Here is a 24838-nt window from a genome sequence, read left to right as displayed (position 1 = left end):
ACGCCTAGGCTTCAAATTTCCGTACTTCGTAATCTCTCCTTCCTTCGTCAGCAGGGCGTTGGGTTGGGTCGTCCTAGTAAGTGCAACAGGGCAAAAGTTATTTATCAGCGCGTGGAACCCTGCGCGAAAACTCTTTCCCTCTCGCCAGTAGTAAGCTCAACAGGCGAGCATACTGGACAGAGATAAGCATGAAGACGAAAAAAAAAAAAGCATTCGCGCTTCAGTTTAACTCAAAACAAGGATATGGTGAGAGAACCTTTTCTCATCAACCCACCGGTTGGGAAAGTTAGTCAGTGGAAGGGTACAAAATGAAAGAAAAAAAAAAAACTTCCGAAAACGTTTTGCAGAGAGTGCCATACAATAGTTCTACTCCCAAGCAGCAGCAACAGCAGCAGCATCACAAACACGCCTGCTGCCACTTCCGGTGAGGATAAAATCGCGTATAAAAAGGCAGTCCGAATGCGCTTCCGGCGTTAGATCGACATAAACGCTTGAGTTGAACATTCGGTGATTGTTTAGTAGGTGAAATCTCGGTGTAATACGTACGGTGCCAAGCTTATTCCCAGTTTTGTTATTTTGTTTCATTGAAAAGGTGATTGAATAATATTGTGTTACAAGCTTGTTATACAGAACACAACGAAAACATCAACAAAAATGGTGTGGTATATCGGGTTGGAAAATTTGTTTTACTTTAACGAGACAAACCACAGAACAGTGCATTACAATAATAAATTTCCGTACTCGAGAATTTTAAAAAGGATTTTAACAATGGTTTTTAGTATCCAGTACGAATTCAAATACTCTCAGGAGTTTTGGTGGTAGTCAATGAATTTTTTTTTTTTTGTAAATCTGTTTCACTATACTAATTAGCAACAGGTGTTTTTGGTGTCATAAACAGTAATTATTCGTCTAATAGCATTTCCAGTACGATTAATCTATTGCGTGATAACTGCTCAGCACTGCTCGACAACAACCATCTGCTCCACCTAGCGTACGAGTGTCACCAGATTGTTGAGTACGTTAATATACAAATATTGATACGCAAAGAACGCAATCACATCGATAGGCTAGATCAATTTGGTGATAACCAAGCGCAATAGTTTAAAAAAATCATACATATGTATGTTTGTAAATGCGACTCGTCCATATATGACAAGTCAAACACTATCGTCGCATTCGGCGATCGGATCATTTCGAGCAATCGTTGCTCGACGTTCGTCTTCACTTGATCGATGACGTTATTTACGCTGTGGAATCACCATCGTATTCTCGTAACACAGTTTAGCGTTCCGCATGGTTAAGCTTTTTTTTTCCCCCATTTTCATCCAAATGCCAAATAAAACTTTCCGTGATCGGTTCTTACGCATTACGGGCATGTTTGAATATTTACCGTGCATGAAGTGCTAATGATAATTTAATGCTGTACACAAACAGTGCATATTTATTTGCACACTTTGGGCCAATCCCCCGAAAATGTGTAAAGAAATTCCCTCCAAAATTATCAGTCACTGCCAAGGAAGGTCGTTACAAAGTGTGATGACTAATAGGCGAAGAAATGTTGTCGCTGTTGACCCTTGAAATATTTTTTTACATTGATATATAAAATACACAAACACAGGGCCACGAACAAGCTAGATTCTAGTTTTTTTGTGTGTGTGTCTGTTTTTATTTGCTATACATTGTAACACAAATACTGTAACACAGATGCTTCCAAAATTTTAAGTTGTTAGTAATCCTTATTAAGTGAACTATATTATGTAACAAGTGCTCAAGGCCTTTCGTTAATATACTTTACATAATGTTTAGTTGGTCGTTTCCGGTGCGTAAAAAGTTTGCCCCAATCAAGCAAACATAATACCATCTACAGCAAACAAGCCAGCGCTAGACCATCTTGCTCGGCGTCGACTGTGGTGGGGCTATTTAAAACTAACAAATATTTTCTCATTAAGCCTATTTTGCTTACGATACTCTACCACTATGAAAGTTCTCTGGCGTGGGCACCAAGATGAACCAGTCGGTGAATCGTTCCAATCTCAGATAAGACACGTCCCTGCTTCACTTGTTTTGTTTCATTATCCAAACATTCAGCATTTCTACGACCGATTAGATGGGCGATACAAGTGTCTCTGTTGCCTGACGTCTACTCTAGTAGGATGGTAGTAGTCAGGTAATTAATTTCATTGCACTTGAACAAACACATCAATCGGCCAACACCAAAAAGTTTCATTCTTTACAGTGATTGTGTTTAAAGGCTGGCTAAAATAACTGGCTGTACTTAATGTTTCGTACATGCATTTAAAGTAAAATGACATCGCCTGTAGCAAATCTACAACATACAGACGATATGCAAATACCATTCTAGTCTCGTAGAACATTTTCAATCATTGCGGATTACCAACCCACTCGCACGTCTTGCCAATCACGACCGTTAAACCTATTGGGTCTGGGATTCACAATCAAGAATTTCGATTATCACCTGTTACGTTGCTTCGAGCGGTGGCATGAGTTATGATGGCATTACCATAAATTGCGATGATGAAAGTAGCTTTCTTCTTTGATTGCTTCTTCGGGTGGGACTTTTTTTTTTTGTGTGTACAATTGTGCAAGGCACAGGCAAACACTTGAACTGAACAGGACTTACCTTCGCTTATTTACAGATATCCTAGGCTCCAGGGCAATCATTCTACGCTAAGAACTGCACGATGGCGTCCGGCACTTTTACCCAGCGTCTGCTTGTGGCTCTAATGATCTGTACCCTGATTGCCGACCTCACCACACTGACTGCTGCCCGGCCGCAGGATAGTGAAGCCGCATCGGTAGCAGCCGCCATCCGATACCTGCAGGAACTGGAGACTAAGCATGCTCAGCACGCTAGACCCAGGTAAGCAACTCCCCACCGTGACTTAAACGATGCACCGCCGCCTGCACTGCTTTCTTCGCGAGAGTGGACCTAGAGATCTCCACCGACGGTTGTTGTCAGTTGCTCGCAGGGCGTTGCCTCAAAGCATTGCGATCGTACGCAATAGTCCTTGACTCTGGTCAAGGCTGGCAAGCCGTAAATAAACTCGCACACATTAATAACGATGACAGGTCAGGGTGCGCACGTTTCGCGGGAATTCCCTATGCTTTTGTGAAGGAAATTACGTTAACGTGTGATCTTGCTACCTCTCCGCCAGGCAAGCTTTTCTGCTTCCGTGCTTTTGGAATGCAGATCTTCAGCTGGCCTTCTTCGTCCATGTGGAGTGCTATGTCCTTCTCCGATACGTGCAATAAATGTACACACACTCCGTACACTAGTGTACTAGGTCCTCGAATACACCCAGCGGTAGCTTTCGATTGCTAGTTTTTCAGGTTTCATTTATTAATTTTGTTGTTGTTGTGAATTCTTTCCATTTCATTGACCTTTTCTCCCACTGTTTATGATCAATTGTGCGGGAATGGTTCACATGTGATTCTTTTTGTTTTCCTCTCCCCATCATTGCAGGATGAGGGATTCACTGCTCTACAATTTGCGTACCTTTCACGCGTTTGTTGACTGCATTTGCTCTGACCTACCTCGTTTAACAATTCTTATGGAAGGTCCGAAAACAGTAAATCGATAATACTTTTCTGAGGTTTGCTCACACGTTGTCTGACGCGACCGATTACGGATCGCTTAAATAAATAACCCACAAACCGGTCATCGGCCAAGCAAAAATTATTTACCACACTCCTGTCAGCTGAGTCCGCGTATCGCTTGGCAGGCTGAAATGTCTGACCTATAAGATTGTAATTTCTTTAAATCGTATCGCGAACGCTTGCCACTGCGGCACCCGCCCAATGGTGCTCGCTCTAGTGTTGATGGCACGTCAATCAAGAGTAGTTGTTGCTAGTAGTGTTGCTTTTAGTACATACAAATTACTGGCTGTGTTTCACAAGCGCGGCGGTGCTGTGCGATTGCGAGAAACATAAAACATTACATTCGTACATCTGACCCTAAACTTGCAATCAGAGTGGAACTATGCACATTACTTAATCCTATGATGCTCAATTTAGAATCACAGTATCGCTCAATACGATCACGTAATCTCAAATGTTGTGAAACCATTTTGAAATAACATTCAGGGAGTTTTTTTTTCAGGAAAGATTTGTTCAAATTTGGCTGGAATGATAAAAAATGAAGCTTTTTACTGTGTTATATTAGAATGGGCTGGACGTATTCCTATAAACTAACTTACAAAAAAGATACAATCTAGTTAGGTTTGCAGACATTTTCTTATCTATATTGTGAAAATACACATTACACCCAGTTATTTATTGTTGTTTTATTATTCTAGCGTTAGCTTACCTTTTGAATATGGTTTTCGGGAGCCATAATTTCTTGCCATTGACTGCAGCAGTTAAGCGTTGCTAACAGTATGTCGTGTTCTGAATTTTCCAGAATACTACGCTAATGAGAAAAGAAAGTTATTACAGCCTGTGGAATAGTTTCATGAACTCAGTAGCCACACCAGGAGTATTACATCTTCATATAAGGCCTGATTGCGAAACCCAAACGTCTGCTCAGACGTCACATAATTGTCACTTTGATATTATGACTTTCCGTTTGGCTATCCGTTTGGCTAAATCAGACGTTTAAAAGTCGATGACAGATGTTTGTCGAACGCAAAGTCAAAAATTTTGCATTGTCTGAACCACACGGAAACGCGCGTTTGACCGAAAGTTTTCCGTCAGTCAAGTGAAACGGAAAGTATAGTTTGCATTCATAAAAATCATGTTTAAGCGTAAATCGATAGAAAAGTGTATAATTTTACGTGGATATGTTATGACAATCATTTTGCAGTCGTTTCAGTGATTTTATTTGGTGGATTGCAGAAATTTTTCTGAAGCAAGAACCACGAGAGCCCACCACGAATAAATTTCCACCACAAAAAGTTTATTATTAAACGAATCTGATTCATTAGTTAATGATTCTAGTCAAAATTAGTATTTAAGGATAGGATTAATTCGAATGAAATCATCTGTGAACGTATGATCAAAGCAATCCGTGAAGGTATGAATGTATGCAAAAAGTCGACGAAACATTCGTCGACTCTAACGGGAGACCATAATACAAATATGCTTTCCGTTTGGTAAGCATCTTTCCGTCGGAAAGTTTTCCGTTTGGCTTTGACAATCAGGCCTATAGTTTGGATCTTCCCAAGCACAACAAAATAGGTAAAGTCGTTGCAAGAATGGGGCTAAAATGGGGCCCTACTTTTGCCACGATAATTGCCCCGTAGTCAGAAACGGATGGGGCAATTTTGTTTACCACAAATTATGACGTCACAAAATTTTTGACGTCATGAAGATGTGCAAAAAAATTGATTTGTGTATGCTGTTTTTTTCTCTTTCGCACTGCTTGTTCGTTCTTCCATGCTTTTTGCTCTGTTTCTCTTATGGATCAAGGTAGCTGCTTTTGAGCCTGTGTGTAGAGGAGAGATTGAAATATGCAGTACTGTTTTTTCTGGATATCTAGAGGTGAGCAGGAGAAGTGAGAATTGAACTGTAGAGAGAAGAGAGATTGAAATATGCAGTACTGTTTTTTCTGGATATCTAGAGGTGAGCAGGAGAAGTGAGAATTGAACTGTGATTATTAGTGTATAATGCATATTTACCATATGATTTGCTGCGGCGGTGATGCGATGGTCCTTTTTAGTCGTGATAATCTAGTGTGGATCGGAGTAGGTTTTGTTTTACATGCGCTATATAGGATCGCAAGTTAAAGAAAATGTGTTTTTTGTGTACATTCTTGTATTTGTATTTGGTAAATGCAAAACTAGCAAACTATAATGAATATCATTGTTGAGTTTCAATGATCCATGGTTTTGTTAAGAATCGTCGTGGTGGACCGTGATGTAATGCATCGCCTTTATTCATTATCATCTTTTACTATTTAAGCAAAATGCCGCTGGACAAAGAAACAGATGATATGACGTTTTCATCTGAGTACAACCAATTTGTCAAGGATCGATCGAAAGGTAGCATTCAAATTGCATTTTGTATGGTTTAAACAGCTTTTTATAAATATATTGAAATATTGTGCGTTAGCTACTGACACTGGAAAGGAAAATACTGTTCCAATTGCAAAAGGTATGTTAACGTGGGAAAAATTGTATTAACTACTTTGTTAGTACTAAAGTCCGTCGAAGGATTCCGATTTGTCCACAGAAAAGTTTTAGCGGTTAAAGGAACTTTAACGTTGGCTTTTTTAAAAAGCTTTCAAATTATGTTTATGGAGCTATGCGACGCGTTGGTGGAAAGCGCGCAGTAACGAATTCCATCAACTATTGACATTTTATCGATAATTTGATTGAACGTATCGTCAGTGTTGATTTCATTCTCAACTCACAGGAAGAACAGCAATCGATGTAGTCAGCCAATTCGACATATTCTTCTTCGGTCTGGTTCATATTTGGTACTGGACTTTGTTCTGGGGTTGGCGATGTGCGCTGCATTTCATGGTTTAAATTGCTCGTGGCTATATTTTGGGTATGTTGTAAATAATAATATAACAATAACACTACGATGTAATCGAACTTTATATTCGTTAAACTTGTGTAATAAAGTCAACTAACATGGTTGGCTTGGTCCTGCATCCTGATTATCCTTTCCCGTAGGTTCCAGCGCCATATACTTTGCAGCTTGGCGATAAAACATGCCAGATTTGCGCAGACGTTTTAAGTCAGCCATTACAAAAACGGTAACAACACTTTCAAATAACACTATTTTACAAAGATCTCTCAGCTGGACCAACACCCAAGAAATAAACACCTATTAAAACTTAACTGAACAACTAAATACTTTGTGAGATAATGATTTTTCCTGTATTTAAAAAATATATGTTTCTTCTAATATCAAAGAGTTACAAACTTCATGGCACCAGCATATTTTTTTCGCTTTCACTTGCTCCGCCGTCTGGCGTGATTTCAGACGGTTACGCGTTTAAAGGTACGAGGCGTGTATGTATGCGTTTGTGTGTGAGGTATAGCAGTGCAAGCAAGGGAAAACACCCGGCGTATACACACATGTATCGATACCTTTCAGAACAAAAATTTACTCCGTCTATACTGTTCGTGAGTGCGAGAGGAATGACATACGAGTTTGAGCGAAATGTAAAACCAATGCATCGATACGATCTAGACACACATCGATATCGTTGGCAAACAAACATTGCTCGGCCTATCTCGTCTGTAAGTGCGAATGAAACAGTTATACGAGTGTGAACGAAACACAGAATCGTACGGTTACGGCAAATCCAAAACCTCATGACGTCACAGAATACTCGTACATAAGTGTAAACAAGTGAGCTAGACGATTTAGAGCAAGACACACGCTGTTTTGCCCCGTTCGTTTTGGTTGGGTTGTCGATGGTGGAGGACACTGCTAAAGCTTTTTACCTGTTAGCCCTGTAAACCTCGAGAAGTCCTTAACTGAACTTACTGTTACTTACCATCCATTCTCTCTCTCTCTGTCTTGGCTCAACGACCTACTAGGTCATGCCAGTCATCGAAAGGCTTACTAGACTTGCTGATAACCACGCAGTTGGATAGTCAGTCCTGACACGGGTGGGGAGCGGTCCGGGTGGGATCACCACAGTTTTCAATAATATGAAAACAAGACCAAATTTCATATTTTTTGCATATTCAAATGCTTTTCGCCGGATATTTAAAAAACCACATTGAAACAACAAAACATCATTTATTTGTTTGCTTTACCGTATTTGACAAAAATTTCCAAATTTTACTAAACAGTCAAATGACAAAAAAAAACACTCTTTAGCCGTGGTTTCTTTATTTGAACTTAGCCAATATAGCACATTTCGAACATCACTCAGCAACTCAACTTTTGCCAGCGCCTCGTGCTGCGTATGAGTGAACAGACATTCCGATGTGGAAAAAATACACATATCGTTCTCAAGAGTACAATATGTAAAAAAAAACTTCTTATTCGCTCAACTTGCGAAATGATACCGTATGGTGCGACGTCCCAACACGAACGGTCATACGATACTTGGAGAAAAGAGCCACAAGAACAACAGAAATAAAAATGCTGTTGAGATTTAGGAGAAACAAAAAAAAATCCCCTACGATACTGCATTTCAGAAAAATCAAAACAATTCCACCCGCGGTACTTGTTGTTTGATCTACTGCGAGCTGTTCGGTTTTTGATGATGTCAATGGAACGTAGTGGAATGCTGGCAGTACTTGAAGGTTGTACAGCGGCATTCAAAATGATTTGACACGACGACACACTCCACAAACAGGCTGCATCCAAGATAAAAGAAACTTTTCTTCATTTTGACTGGTTTGGTTGGTTGTTAAACGAGATGGTATCGATTGACGGTGATGATGTGATATATTGTACCGGTTGCTTATTGGAATTCAATAGTCCAGACCAGATTTAGTAAACTTACTGTATATAGAGTTATGTCAATTGAGGTACGCACCACGCTAACTCGGTAACATGAGTGTAAGAACAGCACAAATAATTGATCCAGTAGCGAAGAGATTAAACGTAAGTGTACAGTTATCCTCCATGATGAGTCCTACTAGATTGCTACCGAAAACGCTTCCTAAGCGCCCCATCATTAGGCTTAAGCAAACGGCCATTGCACGAACATTCGTCGGAAAGAAGGACACGGTAGCTCCGTTGAGAATGGAAATCGATGTACCAGCAAATACTAAGAACGAGCAAAACAGTGCCATCGTGATGTACGGATGGTCCACAAACTGCAGCGCGAGACCGGAAAAGCCGGAGAAGAACAGATTGAATGCCACCAAGCACTTGCGACCCAACATGCGCATCAGCACGGACATAGCGAGATACAGCACCGTGTACAATCCGCCGAGCGCGATAGCGTAGATAAAAACACGTTCATTGATAGTGTCAATGCATTCAACTCCATCGACGAGTTGGATGTCCTCCATCAGCTCATCGGAAAAGTCCACCTGCATCGATACGTCCAGTGCTTCGCAAACAGTAGCATCCAAGACATTCGAAGCAGTAAGTCGGTTGATAATGTCCGGAAACCATAGTCCCATGCCTGCGGAACTAAAAAACGAATTCGGGCATTAGTCCACAGCCACAGTGGTTGGACGCGTGTCCGCTTACACTACAAACAGCCCAAACTGTACCACACAGCAAATGGTAAAGTTGGTCAGGTTCGGCCGCTGGAACAGTGGAACAGTCTGGTTCCAGACACTGTTAGCCACGTGCCACAATCCGCCGGACCCTTTCGGTGTTGCACTGCGATCCTTTTGTCCCGCTTCGGGTGTTATGTGCCTGACGGGGAAATCTTCCACGGTTGCGTGCGGGTGATTTTCCATGTACAGCCGCAGCAAAACAGTAAAAGCTTCCGATTCGCGACCCCGGGAAAGGTAAAACTTGGGACTCTCCGGAAGTATCATAAGCCACAGTGCTCCTATCAGCGTGGGCAAGGTGTACACAAAAAACAAAACACGCCAAGGCTTAAGAACGAGTTCCGTTCCAGGTATCTCTAGAGACCAGACGAATGATAGCACATACCATCCAGTGGCTATCGGTGGAGTAGGGATGAACGCAACGTTAAGGTAGCATGGAATGAGAAAGGGAAATTAAAATTAAAAAAAAACATCAATCGCAAAGACAGTGGAAGAAAAATCGAAACTTTTAAAGATTTTAGAAAAAAACACTAACTTGCTGTAAAAATGGCCGATAGTCCTACCGCTACGCTCGCATACGTTATCACTAAGGTGCGGCTAGCAGTTTTGAAAAATTCTCCCAGGTAAGCGAAGATGGTAGCCGATGGTGCAGAAATGCTGTGGGTTGCAGATGAAAGAAGAAAAAAGCAAACAAAAAATACCTTATGAATAACCACAACCCTCTGTATACGATGAACTCCGTAGCATGGGCAGTCACACGATCTACAGTACTCCCTACGACTTACAATACTCCCACCAGGAAACGCATAACCACCATCATTGTATAGTTGACAGATAAACCGGACACCAGGGCACAGATGGCAGTCAGCAACAGGGACACGATGAGCGTCCTTCGTCGACCTTTCGTATCAGCGATATAACCCCAGAAGTGTGACGAAACGATAATGCCTGGATTGCAGTCGTATTGGCACGAAGCACGCGTATGTAACGAGAAAACCGAAAAGCAAGAATGAAAGTAAACCTCTGGCTGCATCATTTTCTACCTGCATTAAGTGTATATTTAGTGGCTGAACTTGTCGACTGCCACTCGTTTTTACTGGATTAAACAGTCAAGATTAACGCCGCATGAAATTGGTTCTACGTTTATGCGCGGAAAAACTGGTGCATCGAACACAGACCTGGACGGTAACATCTTCCATCACAATTTTATGCTATGCGGTCATTTGCGGTGTGTCTGTTGGTATACTGCACGTTACCTGCAATTCGTCATCAAAGAATTTATCGCTAGAAAATTTATATTTTTCTAATTTTGTATGATCTTTTCAAACACGATCTGGTGTAGCTTGCGTTAGTCAAAGAAATATGTTTGCGGTCTCATAACAATCCGCACGGTGGGAGATAAGCAATGAACATTGCAATGATGCGCCAAAAAATCCGCCATATATCACCCCGAGCAATAACATCACCCAGTGGTCCAGCATTGCTCAAAGTTTCGTGAGGCGTATAAGCGCCAAGTAGCTCGGATGCAAGTCAAAACACCGACGTCAAGGTTCATTGGTAATTGTTTCCATAAGAAAAATAACAAACAAACATCGGCCTACCAGCCTTCCCCTTGAATTCTTGGTCCCTCACTGAGTAACTGGTAGTTGGGTTAGTTTTAGTTGCAGCAAATAAGGTTGTAAAAAAGTGTCATCATACTTGCCACTACAAATTCTCATACCGCTGATAGCGCACAACGGAGAAGCGATGGATTGTTGCTAGCAAACAACTGTCCGAGCGAAGAAATAGGTACAACATAATTTATATGCTAATGATAATGACAACATTAGCATTAATGGGGAAAACAAATTTCAAAATTAATCAAAAGATGTTATACATTATCTGTATATGGGAAAGGCGTTTACTAATGAGATCTTACAACATTCTTTTAATGTCCATTTCTGGCCCCACTAAGCACTGTAGAAGTATACAGAGTAAGTTTGTATACTGCATACACACTATATTTTGCTAGTTTTCTATTTACGATAAGAGGAAAAGTAACAATAACTACAACAAACTAACCTGCAAAACTTACGCCCGTCAGTAGTCCTTTATCCGTTGCCGATAACTGAAGATCGCACTGTGCAGCGGGGATTACGATTGAAATGCCCATAGTTTCATTCAACACGGCCATCATGATTACAGAAGAAGCTATAAATATGTGCCACGTGGTACGACCGAATCCTTTCCCAGCATATGTTGCGATTTGAAAAGCATAAAACAACATTAGTGGCGCAACTGGTACAGATTTGGCCGTCTCGCAATTGCTCCAATCGCTTTCACAACTTTACCTATGATATCAAGCACTTCATCGAAGGTATGGCTTTTGGATTCTGGATCTGCAACCGATCCGTTTGCTGGCACTTTACTACCTTCGATAGTAAACACCGGACAACGATTCACCTCAGCACGCATTTTGATTATCCGGCATTAAAACTGTGTACTGGTGGCACTTGATTTAAAACAGCTTTTACATTCACTATGCCCTGTATGACACGCCGCTACTCCGAACAGATCTATACGACGAAAGGTTTATTACGAGCCATCTGGAGACTGAAGCAGTCCAATCTTGAGTAGTAACTTAAATTACATTTCCTAAGACAACATGCTTAGCTTCGTTTGTTGCTGACTGCCGAGATAACAAAGATATTAATCACCGTGATAAATCTCTAGAAAGCACAAAACCATCAAGGTATACGGAACCATGTGTCACTACTGTAGGGGTGAAAGCACCTCGTAAACTTCCTGTGGTGTACGTTTCTAGAGTAAATAAGTAACCAGTATCAAAACATCTTATCGTGAGTATGAAGGGTAGCATCTAATCTATCCATTGTAGCGACCATGGTGTCCATTCGGTGCCAATATTCGGCGTGACATTTACTGGGTTTGAGCGTAAAACAATAGTTGATAAACCAATTAACTTTGAAACAACCATCATAACAGGATTACATTGATCCTAATTTTGAGCATCTGGTTTTAATGAATTATTTATACCTACAACATTATTAAAACTCATTGTTCGACAGTATATCACACGCTCAGTTGCAGAACTTTTTCAAGCTCTGAAAGCATTCATCTTTACCTTTTAATGTCGTGATTTTTACAAAATGTGCCAGTTTTTCTCTCATCTATCTGTGTGTATGTGTGTGTTTTGTGTTTTCTTGTAGGTTAATACGAAGTGAACTTCCACCCAATATAAATGGTGTTCACTCGGGACTAGACAAAATTATTGGATATTTCATCCTAGAAGCTATCGATAGAGCACACTCGACTGACGCTAGACCCAGGTGAGCCGCTGTCACCGAATCCGTACCCAAAAATGTCCCTTCACTCCGTCCCATCCCAAAACAATCCCCACCAATGTTTTCCTGCGGCCTGCTAGAGATACCAACGACAACCAACGACGACCACTAACGAACATTACACTTTTTAACACTGAACTACTCACTCAACTTAAGTATGTCGGTGCGCACTCCACTCACTGAACGTGTGTATGCTGCTTCTTCAGTAACATCCAACGATTATCTATTTCTTCTGTGTCTTACAGATTCGGCAAGCGTGGCGGTTACCTTAATCCGGCAGTATTCGGACAGGACGAACAGGAGGTAATTGAGAGCTAAACTCAAACAGCAAAACTATTTGCCGTACAAACCTGCTGATGCTGTTACCTAGTCTGTTTGAATAAAAACCAACAGAATCTTTACAGGTTGATTGGCAGGATCCAACATTTTCGAGATGAACAACTTCCGACAAATTTCTAGATGGCGGCGTCCTGAGATCGGACAATGGTAAACCATAACATCATATTCCTCCTATCCCATCCAGTGGCAGCGCCAATACAGCTAACGATATGATGTTGATCCTTTCGCCACAGCTCCAGCCAAAGTTCGTTGCATTGTGAATAGCGATTAAATTGTGCCACCAATACAAAACATACGCTCGCCCATGTAACCTGCTTCTAGTTCTACACAACTCACTCTCCTAGTCCTTGTTTTCCTAAAAGGAACATACTCCAAACAGTATGTAGTAGTAAACATTATTTATGTAGATTATCGAACAAACTTCCCCTTATGCAGACACTTCCATGTATTCTAACACGTTCAAAAGCTTGAGTGGTTCGAACATACGAAGGACACGTTGACACAAAAGAAAATAAAATAAAATTAACTATAACATTAAACAAATTTGCAAACTAATTATTTACCTCCAGCTTACACCCAGATCCCCTTTGAAGGTAGCATCTATATTTAGCTCGTAAGACCATTTGTGATCACACTGCATTTTTCACGTTACGTTCAGACAGAAGACACTTTTCGTAATAAATCTTTCTTTGCTTAGTGTATATGTCAAACCAAACCTAATCGTGTATGTTTTTGTTGTTGCTTGTGAAAACTATGAAGCATATAATATATTTGAGCTGCATTTGAAAAGCACACTGTTGTATTGTTTAAAGTTGTAGTTTTTGTTCTTCTTTGCAACATAAATTGCTTACATGATGTAATATGGTCGCACAAAATCTGCGATTTATAATTATAAGTCCTTAATACCGAAAATCGATAAATCCGATCCGAATCCGAATCGATCCGACCCTTTAACATTAGATGAACAGGCACACTCCAGCATCGCCAACTAAAAGGGTGTCTACTATTAAGAGATATCATCAACGAAGATACCTTGCTGTCCAATGACCACGTCATTAATATGTCCTATAGTAAGAAGTCTACCAGGAAATGGTCCGAGTCGACGTTTGCGCCTCTGTACGTTTTCACTGTACGTTTCGATAATGTCCGAGAAGTGCACTCCGTCTTTTAGAACGTGGTCGATTTGGGAGTAGGTTTGTAGTGGTGATCTCCAGGTGTAGCTGAAGCGAGGCACGTGCTGGAAAAAGGTGCTACGAATGCTACGTTGTCGTTTTTCAGCTGGTGGGAGCTGAAGCTTCCAATTGTTGGTTTATATGCCTCCTCCCGTCCGATCTGAGCATTAAGGTCTCCGTTGACGATCTTCACATCATGTTGTGGGCAGCGGTCATACTCCCTCTCCAGCTGCGTAAAGAAGAGCTCCTTCTCGTCACCGGTGCTCCCAAGGTGCGGACTGTGCACATTTATGATGCTCAGATTGAAGAACCTGCCACTAATGCCACGCTGACTGGCCACCATCCAATCACCCGTTGTTGAATCGCACCTAGCACCATGAACGCCGTACCGAGCTCACGCGTTTCTCCACCACTTTGGTAGATTGTGCAGTTGCTACGGTACTGGCGCACCTTTGCACCCTTCCAGCGCACCTGCTAAAGTGCTACTATCTCGAAGCCGCGGGGCTGCACCTCATCAAATAGAATTCGGGTGCTTCCATCAGATGTATAGGGATCTACAATTCCAGGTTTCGAGCCTCCAATCGTAAGTCCTTTTTCTGGGGGCCATCCCCACCCCCTCTCAATTTAGCCGTATAAACCATCCTCCCAAGGGGTTGGGTTTCCCCGTATACTCAAGCTCAGATATTTGGAAATATATGTTACCGTTCTGTGCGCCGTGGACGTATTGAGTCGGAGTAGGGTATGGAGATCCTATATTCACCTTCAGGACCTTACCCGTATCAGTGCGGTATTGCTACAAACACTGACAACAGAACAAGAACAGAACAGAACGGAGACGCATTGTTCAGGAGAATCGTACCTACTACGGTCTTCACCGTCTGCTGAGATCCCTAAGACTTCGAAACCGCACGAAATGTGAGATATATCGCACACTGATTCGCCCGGTGGTCCTATATGGCCACGAGTCTTGGACCATCCGAGCGGAGGTTGCAAACGCTCTTGGCGTGTTTGAGCGTCTCATCCTCCGGACCATCTTTGGCGGTGTTTTCGAGCATGGAGTGTGGAGAAAAAGGCTTGCTGAGCTATACGGAGATTCGACATTCTGACGGTAGCAAAGGCCGGCAGGATATGTGGCTGGGGCATGTTATGGGATGCCAGACTCATGCCCCGCCAAGAAGGTATTCGCCAGCGACCCCCAGTTCGGCACGAGGCATCGGGGAGTACAGCGAGTTTGTTGGCTGGATCAGGTGGAGGGAGACCTGTCGGAGATCGGGTGCCTACATGGATGGGAAGCTGCAACCAGGGATCGAGTTTCCTGGAAATCTATTGTTGATCGGGCCATGTCACGACGACGTGCTCTTTAAAAGAGCAGGCCAACATGAGGTGAGGTGAGGAGAGATAGTAAGAAGTCTAGAGATCAAAATCAACCAGACCTGCTGAACACTTAACAATCTGTTTTTCCGATAACAAGCTCTTTAGGCAGATCAGGCTCCTTTAGATAACGACAACGTTACTCCACACCAACACCTAAATCGAAAAGATAAATAGTATCGACTTGCGGGGAGGAATACAGCCTTGAAATTACAAAACCATGAACAGATTTTAATATGAAGTTGTGGAGCATGGTTACGAACAACTTGGGTAATGTACAAAACAAACCGATTCTGCGATATTTAAGTGTTACTTGGTATGCCTTTTTCAAAATTCAAAGCAATCTAGCATGTTTTCAATGTGAAAGAAAAGCATAATATTCCAGCATATGAGAAAAAGTAAGAGAGCAACGCCGGCCGGTGCAGGTATCTCTGAGATATTAAGCTAGTTTTGTTCGATTGAACTTGATGTATATAATTATGTTACATGCGTGATGGGAGTTGTTGATCATCAAAGGGTAAACTTCTCTCCTATGGAAATTAACGAATTTTTGGGGGTTAACTTTCGCACTGGGTTTCGGACGGTCGTATTATGGTGATGCTCTAACTCTTTGTGGTATAGTGGTTGAGATCTTACTGACTATATTTTATTTCCTACTTCGTGCTCCTTCGTCATTCGGCATCTAACCTTATGTTAGCAAAGTGGTTTGTGTCTTATGTTTATAAATAGGGATCGAGACGCCCGCTACAAATTCTTAAACACGACTTTGTCACCGATCAACGCTAGTAACTTCTCCATTACGGCAAGAGGCGCATTCTTCACCCTCTAGACATCATCAGTTCATCAGTTCGATGCTCCTATCATAGTTCACCGGTAGCGATCTATCTCCAGCCAATGCACAAGCTAGGATTTTCGCAACCGATAGTAATACGTCCCTTCGCAATAGGTATAAAAGAAAAGGGAACAAAGCATTTGTAGTTACAGCTCTCCACAGTTAATAGAAGATTGACCAACAAGTTTCTTCGACTGCAAGACTTTCAGGAGATAAGGCATCTCACCTACAAGATCCATGGGTAGACGAGGTCTTTTGGATGGCTGATAAATTCCGTTCAATGAAGAAGTCTTTTTTAAGTCGTTGAAGCCTCGACTGCAGATGAGTTCTACGAGCTGCATGTTCGATTTTATTATTGTGTAGCACATTAGACACACCAGCATTAGGTGGACATGTCATGACAATGCCGCCGAAATACCCAGCATGTAAAGTCTTTGAAGGTTATTCACATGGACAGAGAAGACGGAGAGTGTCCGACAAAAAGGCAAATGATAACGTTAGACAGTTAATTAATGCTACGGTGCGTGTTGAAAATTTGTAACTCCTTTATGTAAAACTTATAAACCATCTAATTATATGTATAGGTAATATTTGCATATTCACGGCCTGGCCGTTCCTTATAAACAAAAAAAAAAAGACTAATGAACGTATCAGTAACCGTCAGAATACATCGTGGAAAACGATAGGGAAAAGTTTGAACGATAGTTAGATTTGTTGGTTTTCGAACTTTGACAACGATCGATCGACAGCGAGAAGAAAGTATTCAGTGAGAGTGACTGCAGTGAGAATCTCGGTAAGGTTTGAGATAGATTTTAACGATATGGGATTCTTCGGGGGGTCGGGGGTGAAGCGAGATGAAGTAAGTATATTTTTTGTCTTGTTACTGCCTTTGCTATTATTCCAACTTGCCTCTCTTATTATGACAAGTGGCGGATACCGGGGGTTTATTAAATTTGATGATAAAATACATAAAAGACCTAGGCTATCTTACAAACTCAAATGGCCTATAAAGAACACTTATCACGATGCATACTAACGCATTTTTTTTTTTTTGATGTACCTGCAAAGTACAATCTCTAATACTGCTACATTATTGTGTGTTCTGTGTGTATTGTAACATAATTTTATACTTAATATTCTCATCGATAGTTGAGTATGGCACCTTACTTCAATAGTGTGTGTAAAAGTTACACTTGTACTCTAACCTAGCGTGCGGTAGTCAAATGTTGCTGAGATCACAACGTTTTATCACCTAACAACTGCCAACGAAATGTGACATCTGTAGAAACTTCATCAAAAATTACAAACAAGTTTATCCGGTGTGATAGTCAATTTTATTGAAAGAATTGTTTCGTATCGCCGAAAATGCCCCAACGTCGTGCATGGAAACAGCCCAAACAAGATCACAGTGTTTACGTGCAGCAGTTGTTTAAAGATTTTCTCACACGGAACAATGAAGTTCCCATAGCCGGAGCAACAAACAATGCTCGGACGAACTGTTTTCGGCCTGAACCGTGTATTTCGAAGCCGCGAAAGCAACCGGGAATATTTGACCGTGCTGTGTATGCTCGCTTTGAGCGCAATACAAACAGCGGCTGCTTCATGCGGCAAGAACCAACAAACCGGTCGAAAACAGGACTAATGCGATGGATAGATCAAACACGCAACAAAGGTGCACCACGGAATTTGGCACAGAAAGCATCATCGCGAATGGATGACTATCTGAATCTACCTGGTAATTTCTTCTCCGGTACAGAACAAATGGAATTACCATTCGAAGTGGCTGATAAAACGTTTGGCAACGTTACAAACAACTTTATTCCACCGGCAACATCGACGCCTTTCGATCGCATGGCTTCGTTCGGTGTATCCGGTGTACTCTCTGATCCGGAAGAACTACAGACGAATCATTCCGAAGTTCGGCCGACTTCTGCTAGCAGCACAAAGTCAAGTGAATGGGAAATGTTTTTAAAAAGTTGTGGAGAATATTTAGCAGACGTTACCAAAAAGCACGATTGTGGCAGCGAGCTAACCTATCAACGTAAAGAAATGGAAAAGCTTTTAAATACAGATGACATTAATCTTCCTGAAAAATCTATGGAAACCATGCCTGCAATCGTTTCAAAACGCAGTAATGTTGTTGACGAACAGCAAATAAACACTGGGAATGAATCGCAGTTAGACGAAAGCAGTTGCCCCACAAATAGACAAGCGTGTGAGCTTATATCGTTGGCAACGCCTATGAACCATGCAGATCCATTTCCAACCATTTTAGACGATCCAATCCCGGAGCAGGACTTACTTGCAACAACTAACCATAAAAAAAGAAATAATGTAACTTTTTTGCTTGAACCATTTTCTCCAGCAAAGTTTGAATCGGGTTCCAGACTAAAAAAGGTATCTCCTCTAAAAGATGACATGCTTCTTGTAAGTATCAATTCGATGTCTTTGCAAAATTACTTTCCTCACATAAATCTATAATCTTCGATTTCCAGACTGCATCGCCCCCTTCTCCAACTTTGTCTTCGAATCGTAGACATTGTTTGTACGAGGAAAGCACGTTCCTTCTCGACCAGATGCCGTCGGACAACACACTAATGGAAAAGTTGGATGCATTGCTGGAGGAAGAAGAATTTAACATACAGGGAGATACCATGGAACAGGAGTTTAATTTTTGTACTCCAGCGCATCATCAGGCAACGTTTAACGTTTCTTTTCCGAACCAGTTCGGGTTGGTTAATAATTCTGCAGATGATTCGATCATTACCAATGCGGAATTCACCGATACGCCTTTATATTTTTCGCAAGACATGATGATGGCACCAACTCTGCAGGAGTTTCAGGAAGCATTGTTTTGAAACAACATTGCACACTAATGCACCTCTTTATTAGCGAAGGATTTAAATTTTCAAGTTATTTAACTCCTCTATGATATCCATATGCTTGAATTTGTCCGGATTTTGAGTAAACGTGTCCAGCAGGCGCAATTTGGACTCATTGTTTTGACTGTAATATAGTTGTACTTGATTGGCCAAACATTGAGCTTCTTGGGCGTTGAGCACTTTCGTGTCAAATTCTCCCCGCATTAGCACAATTCCTTTGTCCGAGCATTCGGTGAACATGGTAATGTTTAAGCATTCGGGTGCATTTTCTTTGTGAACCTGCAAAAAATCGGTAATTTATGACAAAAATCGAATCGCTCCATCTACTACTACATTACGTACCTGGTAATTCAACAACGGTGTGAAATGCACCGTGTTTGCCGCAAACTGCAACATTATGAATTCGTACCCTTGGCTTCGTGGTATCGGAAGGATAAACACAGGGTACAGCTTAGCACGAGCCATCATCAGCTTGAACTGATCCACCGGAATTGCAGCCGTAATGACATCCTTGTTTTTATGATACTCCAACCACAGATGCTTGATATCATCGGCTGATTTATCTTCGATTAACTCCAAGCGCATGATATCGCTGAGCTTACGATGTGAACGGTCTCTCGTCGCTTCCGTGCCTAGCGGTGCTTTCGGTTGTAGCAGTTCCGTGTAGTCCCGTTCCACCTCGGAAGGTCCAAATTTAGGTTTTTTCTTTTCCTTCTCGACACTATCGAGCCGGGATAGAAATTCTTCCGGCGAACTTTGTTGCACGGCCGCGATTTTGTTCGCATACTTCTCAAAGTACGGATTTTTCTCCTTCATCTCCTCCAGCACCTTTTCCGATCGCTCACGGACAGAGGACATGTGGAAGCTTCGATTAGCTGCAAACTTGTGAGAACGTAGAAAAGAACGGCGCACAAACGCTATTGCAGCCATGAATGGAAATCTGAACTTTACGTATATCGTTACCGAATCAAAACAAATGTTGAGAGCACAAAATTACACACTATGTTCCACTGTCACTCGGACGGCTCCCAAGATGTATATAGGAAGATGTCTGCTGCCAAGGAAAATACATGCCACCTTTTTCTTCAATGTTCTTTTAAATATTGCCGTTACTGCTACAGTTCGTAAAAATCTCCAAATTTACCATTTTCGTTCTCTATCGTGCATCGAAACATAGGCCGACTCTTTTTCGTCACTAAGTCACAAATTGTGTTACTACCCTGATTGTAATTTTTAACAAATCCATAAACAGGATATGGACCACTTTATTGATTGCAGATTATTCCGTTGTACAATGTTTCATGGTTTACAGTGCATCTCAACAAAATATGACTAATGTTTCACAATTTTTAACGCTATCTCAGGCTCCCAACACACCTGGTCTGATCGGTGAACCCATCTCTTAATACCATTTTGAAAACTGATACAAGTCTAGTTTTAGCTTATAATTAGTATTAGTAAAACGAATTCAATTTTGCTCCATTCTCGTCTATGGGAACCTTTTATATTGTTGGTGAATTATTTTCATCACGGCGCAATCACAAACAACTATGTTTGAGTTGATTATCAAGTTTAAAATGCACGATACGGTAAAAAGTATGGATATCCTCATTCGCCAGCATTTGGAATTTTACTCGCCTTAAACAAACACGTTATCAAATCAATCCATCATACACCTCATAGAATTTAACAAACAAATGTACTAAAAATACAATAATTACAAAATTAAAGGAATGGAGTCTCGATTACCATTTTCTGCTCCATCGAACGATTAGTATAGCTGCAAAAATAATGTGGTAGCTCCGTCTCTATAGGAAGGATCGTCAACGATTTTTGCGCGGCACAAGGGGCACGTCTGTTCTCGATCGAACCATGTACCAACACACAGTTCACAGAAGATGTGGTTACACTCTAGCAACACTGGCGAATTGAAGTTATCGTGACAGATCGAGCACTGCCCACCGCAAGCCTGCAGCTGTTCCTTTGTAGGTACGTTTCCATAGCTCTGCAAAAATAAACACATCATTATTTTCTATTGATCGGCGCACTTGCCTAAGTAATGCCAACCTGAGTGACGCAAAATATTAATCTACTAATCAAAATAACACAACAATGCAAAATCGTCAAACGTTCGCACAACATATTCTATAACTTCTTCAATCATCTTACACGTCCGAACTGTCCGACAAACTCCCTTCAACTATTGTGTTAAGCTGCTTACTATTGCGATGCTGGTTTTGTCAATGTAAGACTGACCGACTGCAAGTTGCTTGAAATTGGACCGAATCTTGATTGCATAAAACCATTATCCATGTATGTATGTCAATATAGTTTACTTCCATGGGCGCCGTTGTCGCCACAGTTTAGTTACCGTTCAAACTCAATCAGCTGTGTCTTATGTCCAAAGAAATATTATTTTAGACAAATGTGTTCCATTACTTACAGTTTTTTGTAGCAATTTGATAAACGATCGACGACAGAACTTGATCCTATCAAGTAAGTCGGTAGATTTGGCTACGATATACACTGCCGACAAAATTACGCCAACCATCTTTTCCGAGCCAGAGTACGATTCGAATAAAAATGTTAACCATGGTTGAATTGGGGCTGCGGCACGATATAGCTGGGAGAGCGCTTCTATCATCAAGTAGACCTTACCCTAAACAAGAATAAACCAGTCAAAAACAGTATCAGCGTATGGACTTTGCTTGCATTCGCACCAAATTATTGCACTAACACTTACCCTACTTTTGTAATCGACCACGCTCGGCGGCATAAGGGTGACAATGATTTTGATTACAATAATGATCAGTTTCAGTATCAAGTCCGTTATGCATACGGCAAACAGTAATCCTTTCAGCGAATCTTGCTGCATATGGTCAGGTATAAACAGTATCACCAAGCATATGATCTTCCATTCCATTACAAGCCCAAGTATTAGTAAAGCGAGAACAAGGATGATCAGCTCACGTAGCAGCACGATAACGCGCCGTTGTTTTTGCTTCGAGATTTCTTGTCGCACGACCCAGTTTGAGTGATAGAACGTCAATAGCAACAACAAGAAGTGCATTATACCATCCAAATGGTCATAGGATAGCTTGGCCACCACTATTATCAACAATGGTACATACCGCCCCACAGCCTCAATCAAAGCTCGGGATTCGGGCAGCTGATTGAGTGCGTCGTCATTGGGGTCTTCATTTTGCTGATTTGAGCTAATACTATTACTCCGCGTAGTACCCCCTGCTCCAATGGTAGGCGCATTTCCCGTTGTAGGTGTTAGGATAACACCAATTCTCGCCGATTCACCATTTGCTGAAGGAACGACACCTTCCACGCCGCCTGTCGATATGGGAGACTGTGAAGCCAGCGATGCCGTAGCAGCGGATAGCCCTGCAGACGACTGCTGATGGTTCAATGCCAACGGTTGATGATTGTGAAAGTGATGGTGGTGATGGCTGTAGTTAAAATTTGGCATTAACGGCGACCGTCCACCAGCGATAGAGGGACCCGCGGTTGGAGCGCTTTCATCACCCGATTGCATCCATATAAACGGGCGAACGTTAGCATAACCCGTGGAGGAGGAGTGCGATATCGGGTATAGTTCATTGTGGGATGAACGCAAAGACCCTCCTCCACCTCCTCCTCCTCCGGTCGTTCCACTTCCTTCGTCCACATCAATCACAACATCACTGCTGGTAACGATTGCATTACCATTAACACCACTGCCCATCATCGGAGGTGTGCTAGTTCCAGTACCATGGGATCGTTCTGAATTCAGGAACAGTCCTGTTCGATCCGTGGAAAACAGATTGACCGGGTGTCGCGCCTGTTGGAGTAGGGACATCAAATCGTTAAACATGACGTTACTAAAGTTTGATCCTCTTCTTGAAGTTGTCCTATGCGAGTTTGGCCCTCGTCCGCGTCCCACGGACATGAACCGGCTGAACATCCTTCCATTGCTCAGCGAGGTGCGAAATCCACCCGGTCCACTGCCGTTACTTGAACCAGCTCCGATCGACATCGACGTGCTGTCTATAGAACCAACCGATGTTTGACGCTCTACGCTCGGTCCACGGGCCTGTGCCGTTGCTAAGGAGGTCGCAGTTGGAGGTACTACGCTACCGGACGCAGATTGTTCTGGGTTCCCAGTGCCACTGGTCGAGATTTCTCCCGTGTTGGAAATATCGGTTGGTACGATGGTTGCAGCAGGCGAAGCTTCGACTGTTGTTATTGAGGTAGGCCCTGCGACATGAATTCCTTCTACCGATGACGAGGCTGATGCCTCTACTGCCCGGTTTGTATCTTCCCGCTGATTCTCCGTTTGCTGTACGTTGCTTTCAGCTATCACTTTTGTATCGGACATTTTACATTAACGCTAGGACGTGGGTTCAAACACCACCTCCACCTTGATGTTGCTTACGTATCTTTTAGGCTCAAGCTTTCGATAAGACTCTGTTGGTCACCACGGCACAATGTTTTGTTTTCTTTTTTCTTCACTGCTTCACGACACCTGTACGGCAAAATATTGGTTCTGCTATAGGTAATTGCTAGCGTACGGCCTTCGTTTGCTCACATATTTTGCTTCCTGCAATCTGTAAACGACAGCAAAGTTGATCCAATAGAGAAAAGTTGTTCAGTCAAGTTGTTGAGTATACGAATACGAACTGGTTTTGATGCCGAGGGACTGACAACAGCACTAACACACAGGATTGCATTACGATTCTAGCACCGTCGATGACTCATTCATTGCTGACCAATTGTTTTGCTCTGGAACTCGTTCATCTGGACCAAACTGCAAAGCTCATCTTCGCAAAGGCTAGAGGCTTGCGAAATCACTCCGCATCGAAACAACACAGAGATTTAATTTTGCTGTGAAAAAGAAAGTTTTCTATTCTTTTGCACTGCTTTCCTTCCTTCTTCTTGGCGTATATTTGTGATGTTTTTACTTTTGCTTCGATTGACACATTGCTTGGTTTATATGACAGGGTGCGATTCTCCTGTAGTTTCACTTTGATATCGTGGAAATGTATCATCACTCGATTGTGCTCGCAGTGTTTACGGAAAATGAGCTTTTTTGGCTATGTTCAATAACATCGGTAAGTTTTTCGCACAAATCATTCTTGCCCACACACTTTTGTAAACCACATTCCAATGGAAGATAAACGAGAGAGCCTCAGAAACTATTATTGGTTCGGAAACAGCATCCATGCATGTTTACACGGCGCATGAGAACAAGCCGAGCACAGAAAAGGCAAAATTAGCTTAATATTGGCAATGGATGGTTGTTCATTCCGAGCAAAGATACGGATATCCTACAGTTCTTCAGTATTATGTCTTTCGTTTATATTTGTAGGCTAAACCGACCACTCACGGAGTTAGTGAAGTGTTTACTTTCATCAACTGATAGAAAAAGCGAAGGTTGCTCACTCGCTATGTAGTGAAATGGAGAACGCCAATACTCCAGGATCCAGGATAAAGGTAAGCCAAGAATTCGGTCTATGAGATATTTGGATCCGTGATATTTTGGAATAGCTGCTGAATGAGTCAATTCAACAGTTAATTCAGAGACGTTTAGTTACATTCCTGGAAGTTTATCTTTTGCTACTGATGCGCTGGTTCCAAAGCATGATCAATAACGTCCAGTTCGGCCTTACAAACTGCTTATACAACAAAACCATAGATTGTTCCAAATGAATCCTGTTCTATCTGATTTATTGCCTAAACCGCTTTACTCATT

The 24838-nt window shown here is 41.9% G+C and overlaps 5 protein-coding genes across 6 annotated transcripts; 2 read left to right on the top strand and 3 right to left on the bottom strand.

Moving 5' to 3' along the window:
* The first annotated feature begins 2682 nt into the window (after positions 1 to 2682).
* LOC126559369 (neuropeptide F) lies at positions 2683 to 12983 on the top strand. Of its 2 annotated transcripts, XM_050215518.1 has the most exons (4): positions 2683 to 2881; positions 12368 to 12487; positions 12748 to 12805; positions 12896 to 12983. In XM_050215518.1, exons 1-4 carry the CDS (start codon positions 2703 to 2705, stop codon positions 12959 to 12961), a joined length of 423 nt encoding a protein of 140 aa, XP_050071475.1. In that variant the 5' UTR covers positions 2683 to 2702; the 3' UTR covers positions 12962 to 12983. The 2 variants fall into 2 exon arrangements, with proteins under 2 accessions (XP_050071475.1, XP_050071476.1); XM_050215519.1 differs by lacking the exon at positions 12368 to 12487 and having other exon boundaries at positions 12907 to 12970.
* On the bottom strand, positions 8472 to 11632 carry LOC126557701 (synaptic vesicle glycoprotein 2A). Its single transcript, XM_050213564.1, has 6 exons — positions 11492 to 11632; positions 11223 to 11384; positions 9947 to 10109; positions 9697 to 9818; positions 9133 to 9556; positions 8472 to 9072 (listed from the first exon to the last, which is right to left on the bottom strand). Exons 1-6 carry the CDS (start codon positions 11613 to 11615, stop codon positions 8472 to 8474), a joined length of 1596 nt encoding a protein of 531 aa, XP_050069521.1. The 5' UTR covers positions 11616 to 11632.
* Positions 12984 to 17526: 4543 nt separating the features above from the next.
* LOC126557931 (uncharacterized) lies at positions 17527 to 19074 on the top strand. Its single transcript, XM_050213857.1, has 2 exons — positions 17527 to 18643; positions 18712 to 19074. Exons 1-2 carry the CDS (start codon positions 17582 to 17584, stop codon positions 19072 to 19074), a joined length of 1425 nt encoding a protein of 474 aa, XP_050069814.1. The 5' UTR covers positions 17527 to 17581.
* Positions 19075 to 19116: 42 nt separating this feature from the next.
* Positions 19117 to 20092, bottom strand: LOC126558735 (ATP synthase mitochondrial F1 complex assembly factor 1). Its single transcript, XM_050214794.1, has 2 exons — positions 19441 to 20092; positions 19117 to 19377 (listed from the first exon to the last, which is right to left on the bottom strand). The coding sequence occupies exons 1-2, from the start codon at positions 20026 to 20028 to the stop codon at positions 19117 to 19119; spliced, it is 849 nt and encodes a 282-aa protein (XP_050070751.1). The 5' UTR covers positions 20029 to 20092.
* A 703-nt stretch (positions 20093 to 20795) lies between these two features.
* LOC126557293 (E3 ubiquitin-protein ligase RNFT1) lies at positions 20796 to 23547 on the bottom strand. The gene is made up of 3 exons (XM_050213013.1): positions 21842 to 23547; positions 21542 to 21757; positions 20796 to 21103 (listed from the first exon to the last, which is right to left on the bottom strand). Exons 1-3 carry the CDS (start codon positions 23462 to 23464, stop codon positions 20870 to 20872), a joined length of 2073 nt encoding a protein of 690 aa, XP_050068970.1. The 5' UTR covers positions 23465 to 23547; the 3' UTR covers positions 20796 to 20869.
* Positions 23548 to 24838: the final 1291 nt, after the last annotated feature.

This window comes from Anopheles maculipalpis, chromosome 2RL (assembly GCF_943734695.1).
Source record: "Anopheles maculipalpis chromosome 2RL, idAnoMacuDA_375_x, whole genome shotgun sequence".
NCBI classification, from domain to species: Eukaryota; Metazoa; Arthropoda; class Insecta; order Diptera; family Culicidae; genus Anopheles; species Anopheles maculipalpis.
Note: the sequence above shows the minus strand (reverse complement) of the source record. Positions and strands in the feature narration are given on the sequence as shown.

What these genes read in the sequence shown, in the direction of transcription:
- LOC126559369 (XM_050215518.1), top strand. Translation starts at nt 2,703, where the DNA reads ATGGCGTCCGGCACTTTTACCCAGCGTCTGCTTGTGGCTCTAATGATC. An exon ending in GCTCAGCACGCTAGACCCAG is followed by an intron (nt 2,882 to 12,367) that starts GTAAGCAACTCC and finishes GTTTTCTTGTAG; the next exon opens with GTTAATACGAAGTGAACTTC. An exon ending in TCGGACAGGACGAACAGGAG is followed by an intron (nt 12,806 to 12,895) that starts GTAATTGAGAGC and finishes AAAAACCAACAG; the next exon opens with AATCTTTACAGGTTGATTGG.
- LOC126557701 (XM_050213564.1), bottom strand. Translation starts at nt 11,615, where the DNA reads ATGCGTGCTGAGGTGAATCGTTGTCCGGTGTTTACTATCGAAGGTAGT. An exon ending in TGAAGTGCTTGATATCATAG is followed by an intron (nt 11,385 to 11,491) that starts GTAAAGTTGTGA and finishes ATGCTGGGAAAG; the next exon opens with GATTCGGTCGTACCACGTGG. An exon ending in GACGGGCGTAAGTTTTGCAG is followed by an intron (nt 10,110 to 11,222) that starts GTTAGTTTGTTG and finishes ACTGCAATCCAG; the next exon opens with GCATTATCGTTTCGTCACAC.
- LOC126557931 (XM_050213857.1), top strand. Translation starts at nt 17,582, where the DNA reads ATGCCCCAACGTCGTGCATGGAAACAGCCCAAACAAGATCACAGTGTT. An exon ending in TAAAAGATGACATGCTTCTT is followed by an intron (nt 18,644 to 18,711) that starts GTAAGTATCAAT and finishes TTCGATTTCCAG; the next exon opens with ACTGCATCGCCCCCTTCTCC.
- LOC126558735 (XM_050214794.1), bottom strand. Translation starts at nt 20,028, where the DNA reads ATGGCTGCAATAGCGTTTGTGCGCCGTTCTTTTCTACGTTCTCACAAG. An exon ending in CACCGTTGTTGAATTACCAG is followed by an intron (nt 19,378 to 19,440) that starts GTACGTAATGTA and finishes GATTTTTTGCAG; the next exon opens with GTTCACAAAGAAAATGCACC.
- LOC126557293 (XM_050213013.1), bottom strand. Translation starts at nt 23,464, where the DNA reads ATGTCCGATACAAAAGTGATAGCTGAAAGCAACGTACAGCAAACGGAG. An exon ending in TGGTCGATTACAAAAGTAGG is followed by an intron (nt 21,758 to 21,841) that starts GTAAGTGTTAGT and finishes ATTCTTGTTTAG; the next exon opens with GGTAAGGTCTACTTGATGAT. An exon ending in TCAAATTGCTACAAAAAACT is followed by an intron (nt 21,104 to 21,541) that starts GTAAGTAATGGA and finishes TTATTTTTGCAG; the next exon opens with AGCTATGGAAACGTACCTAC.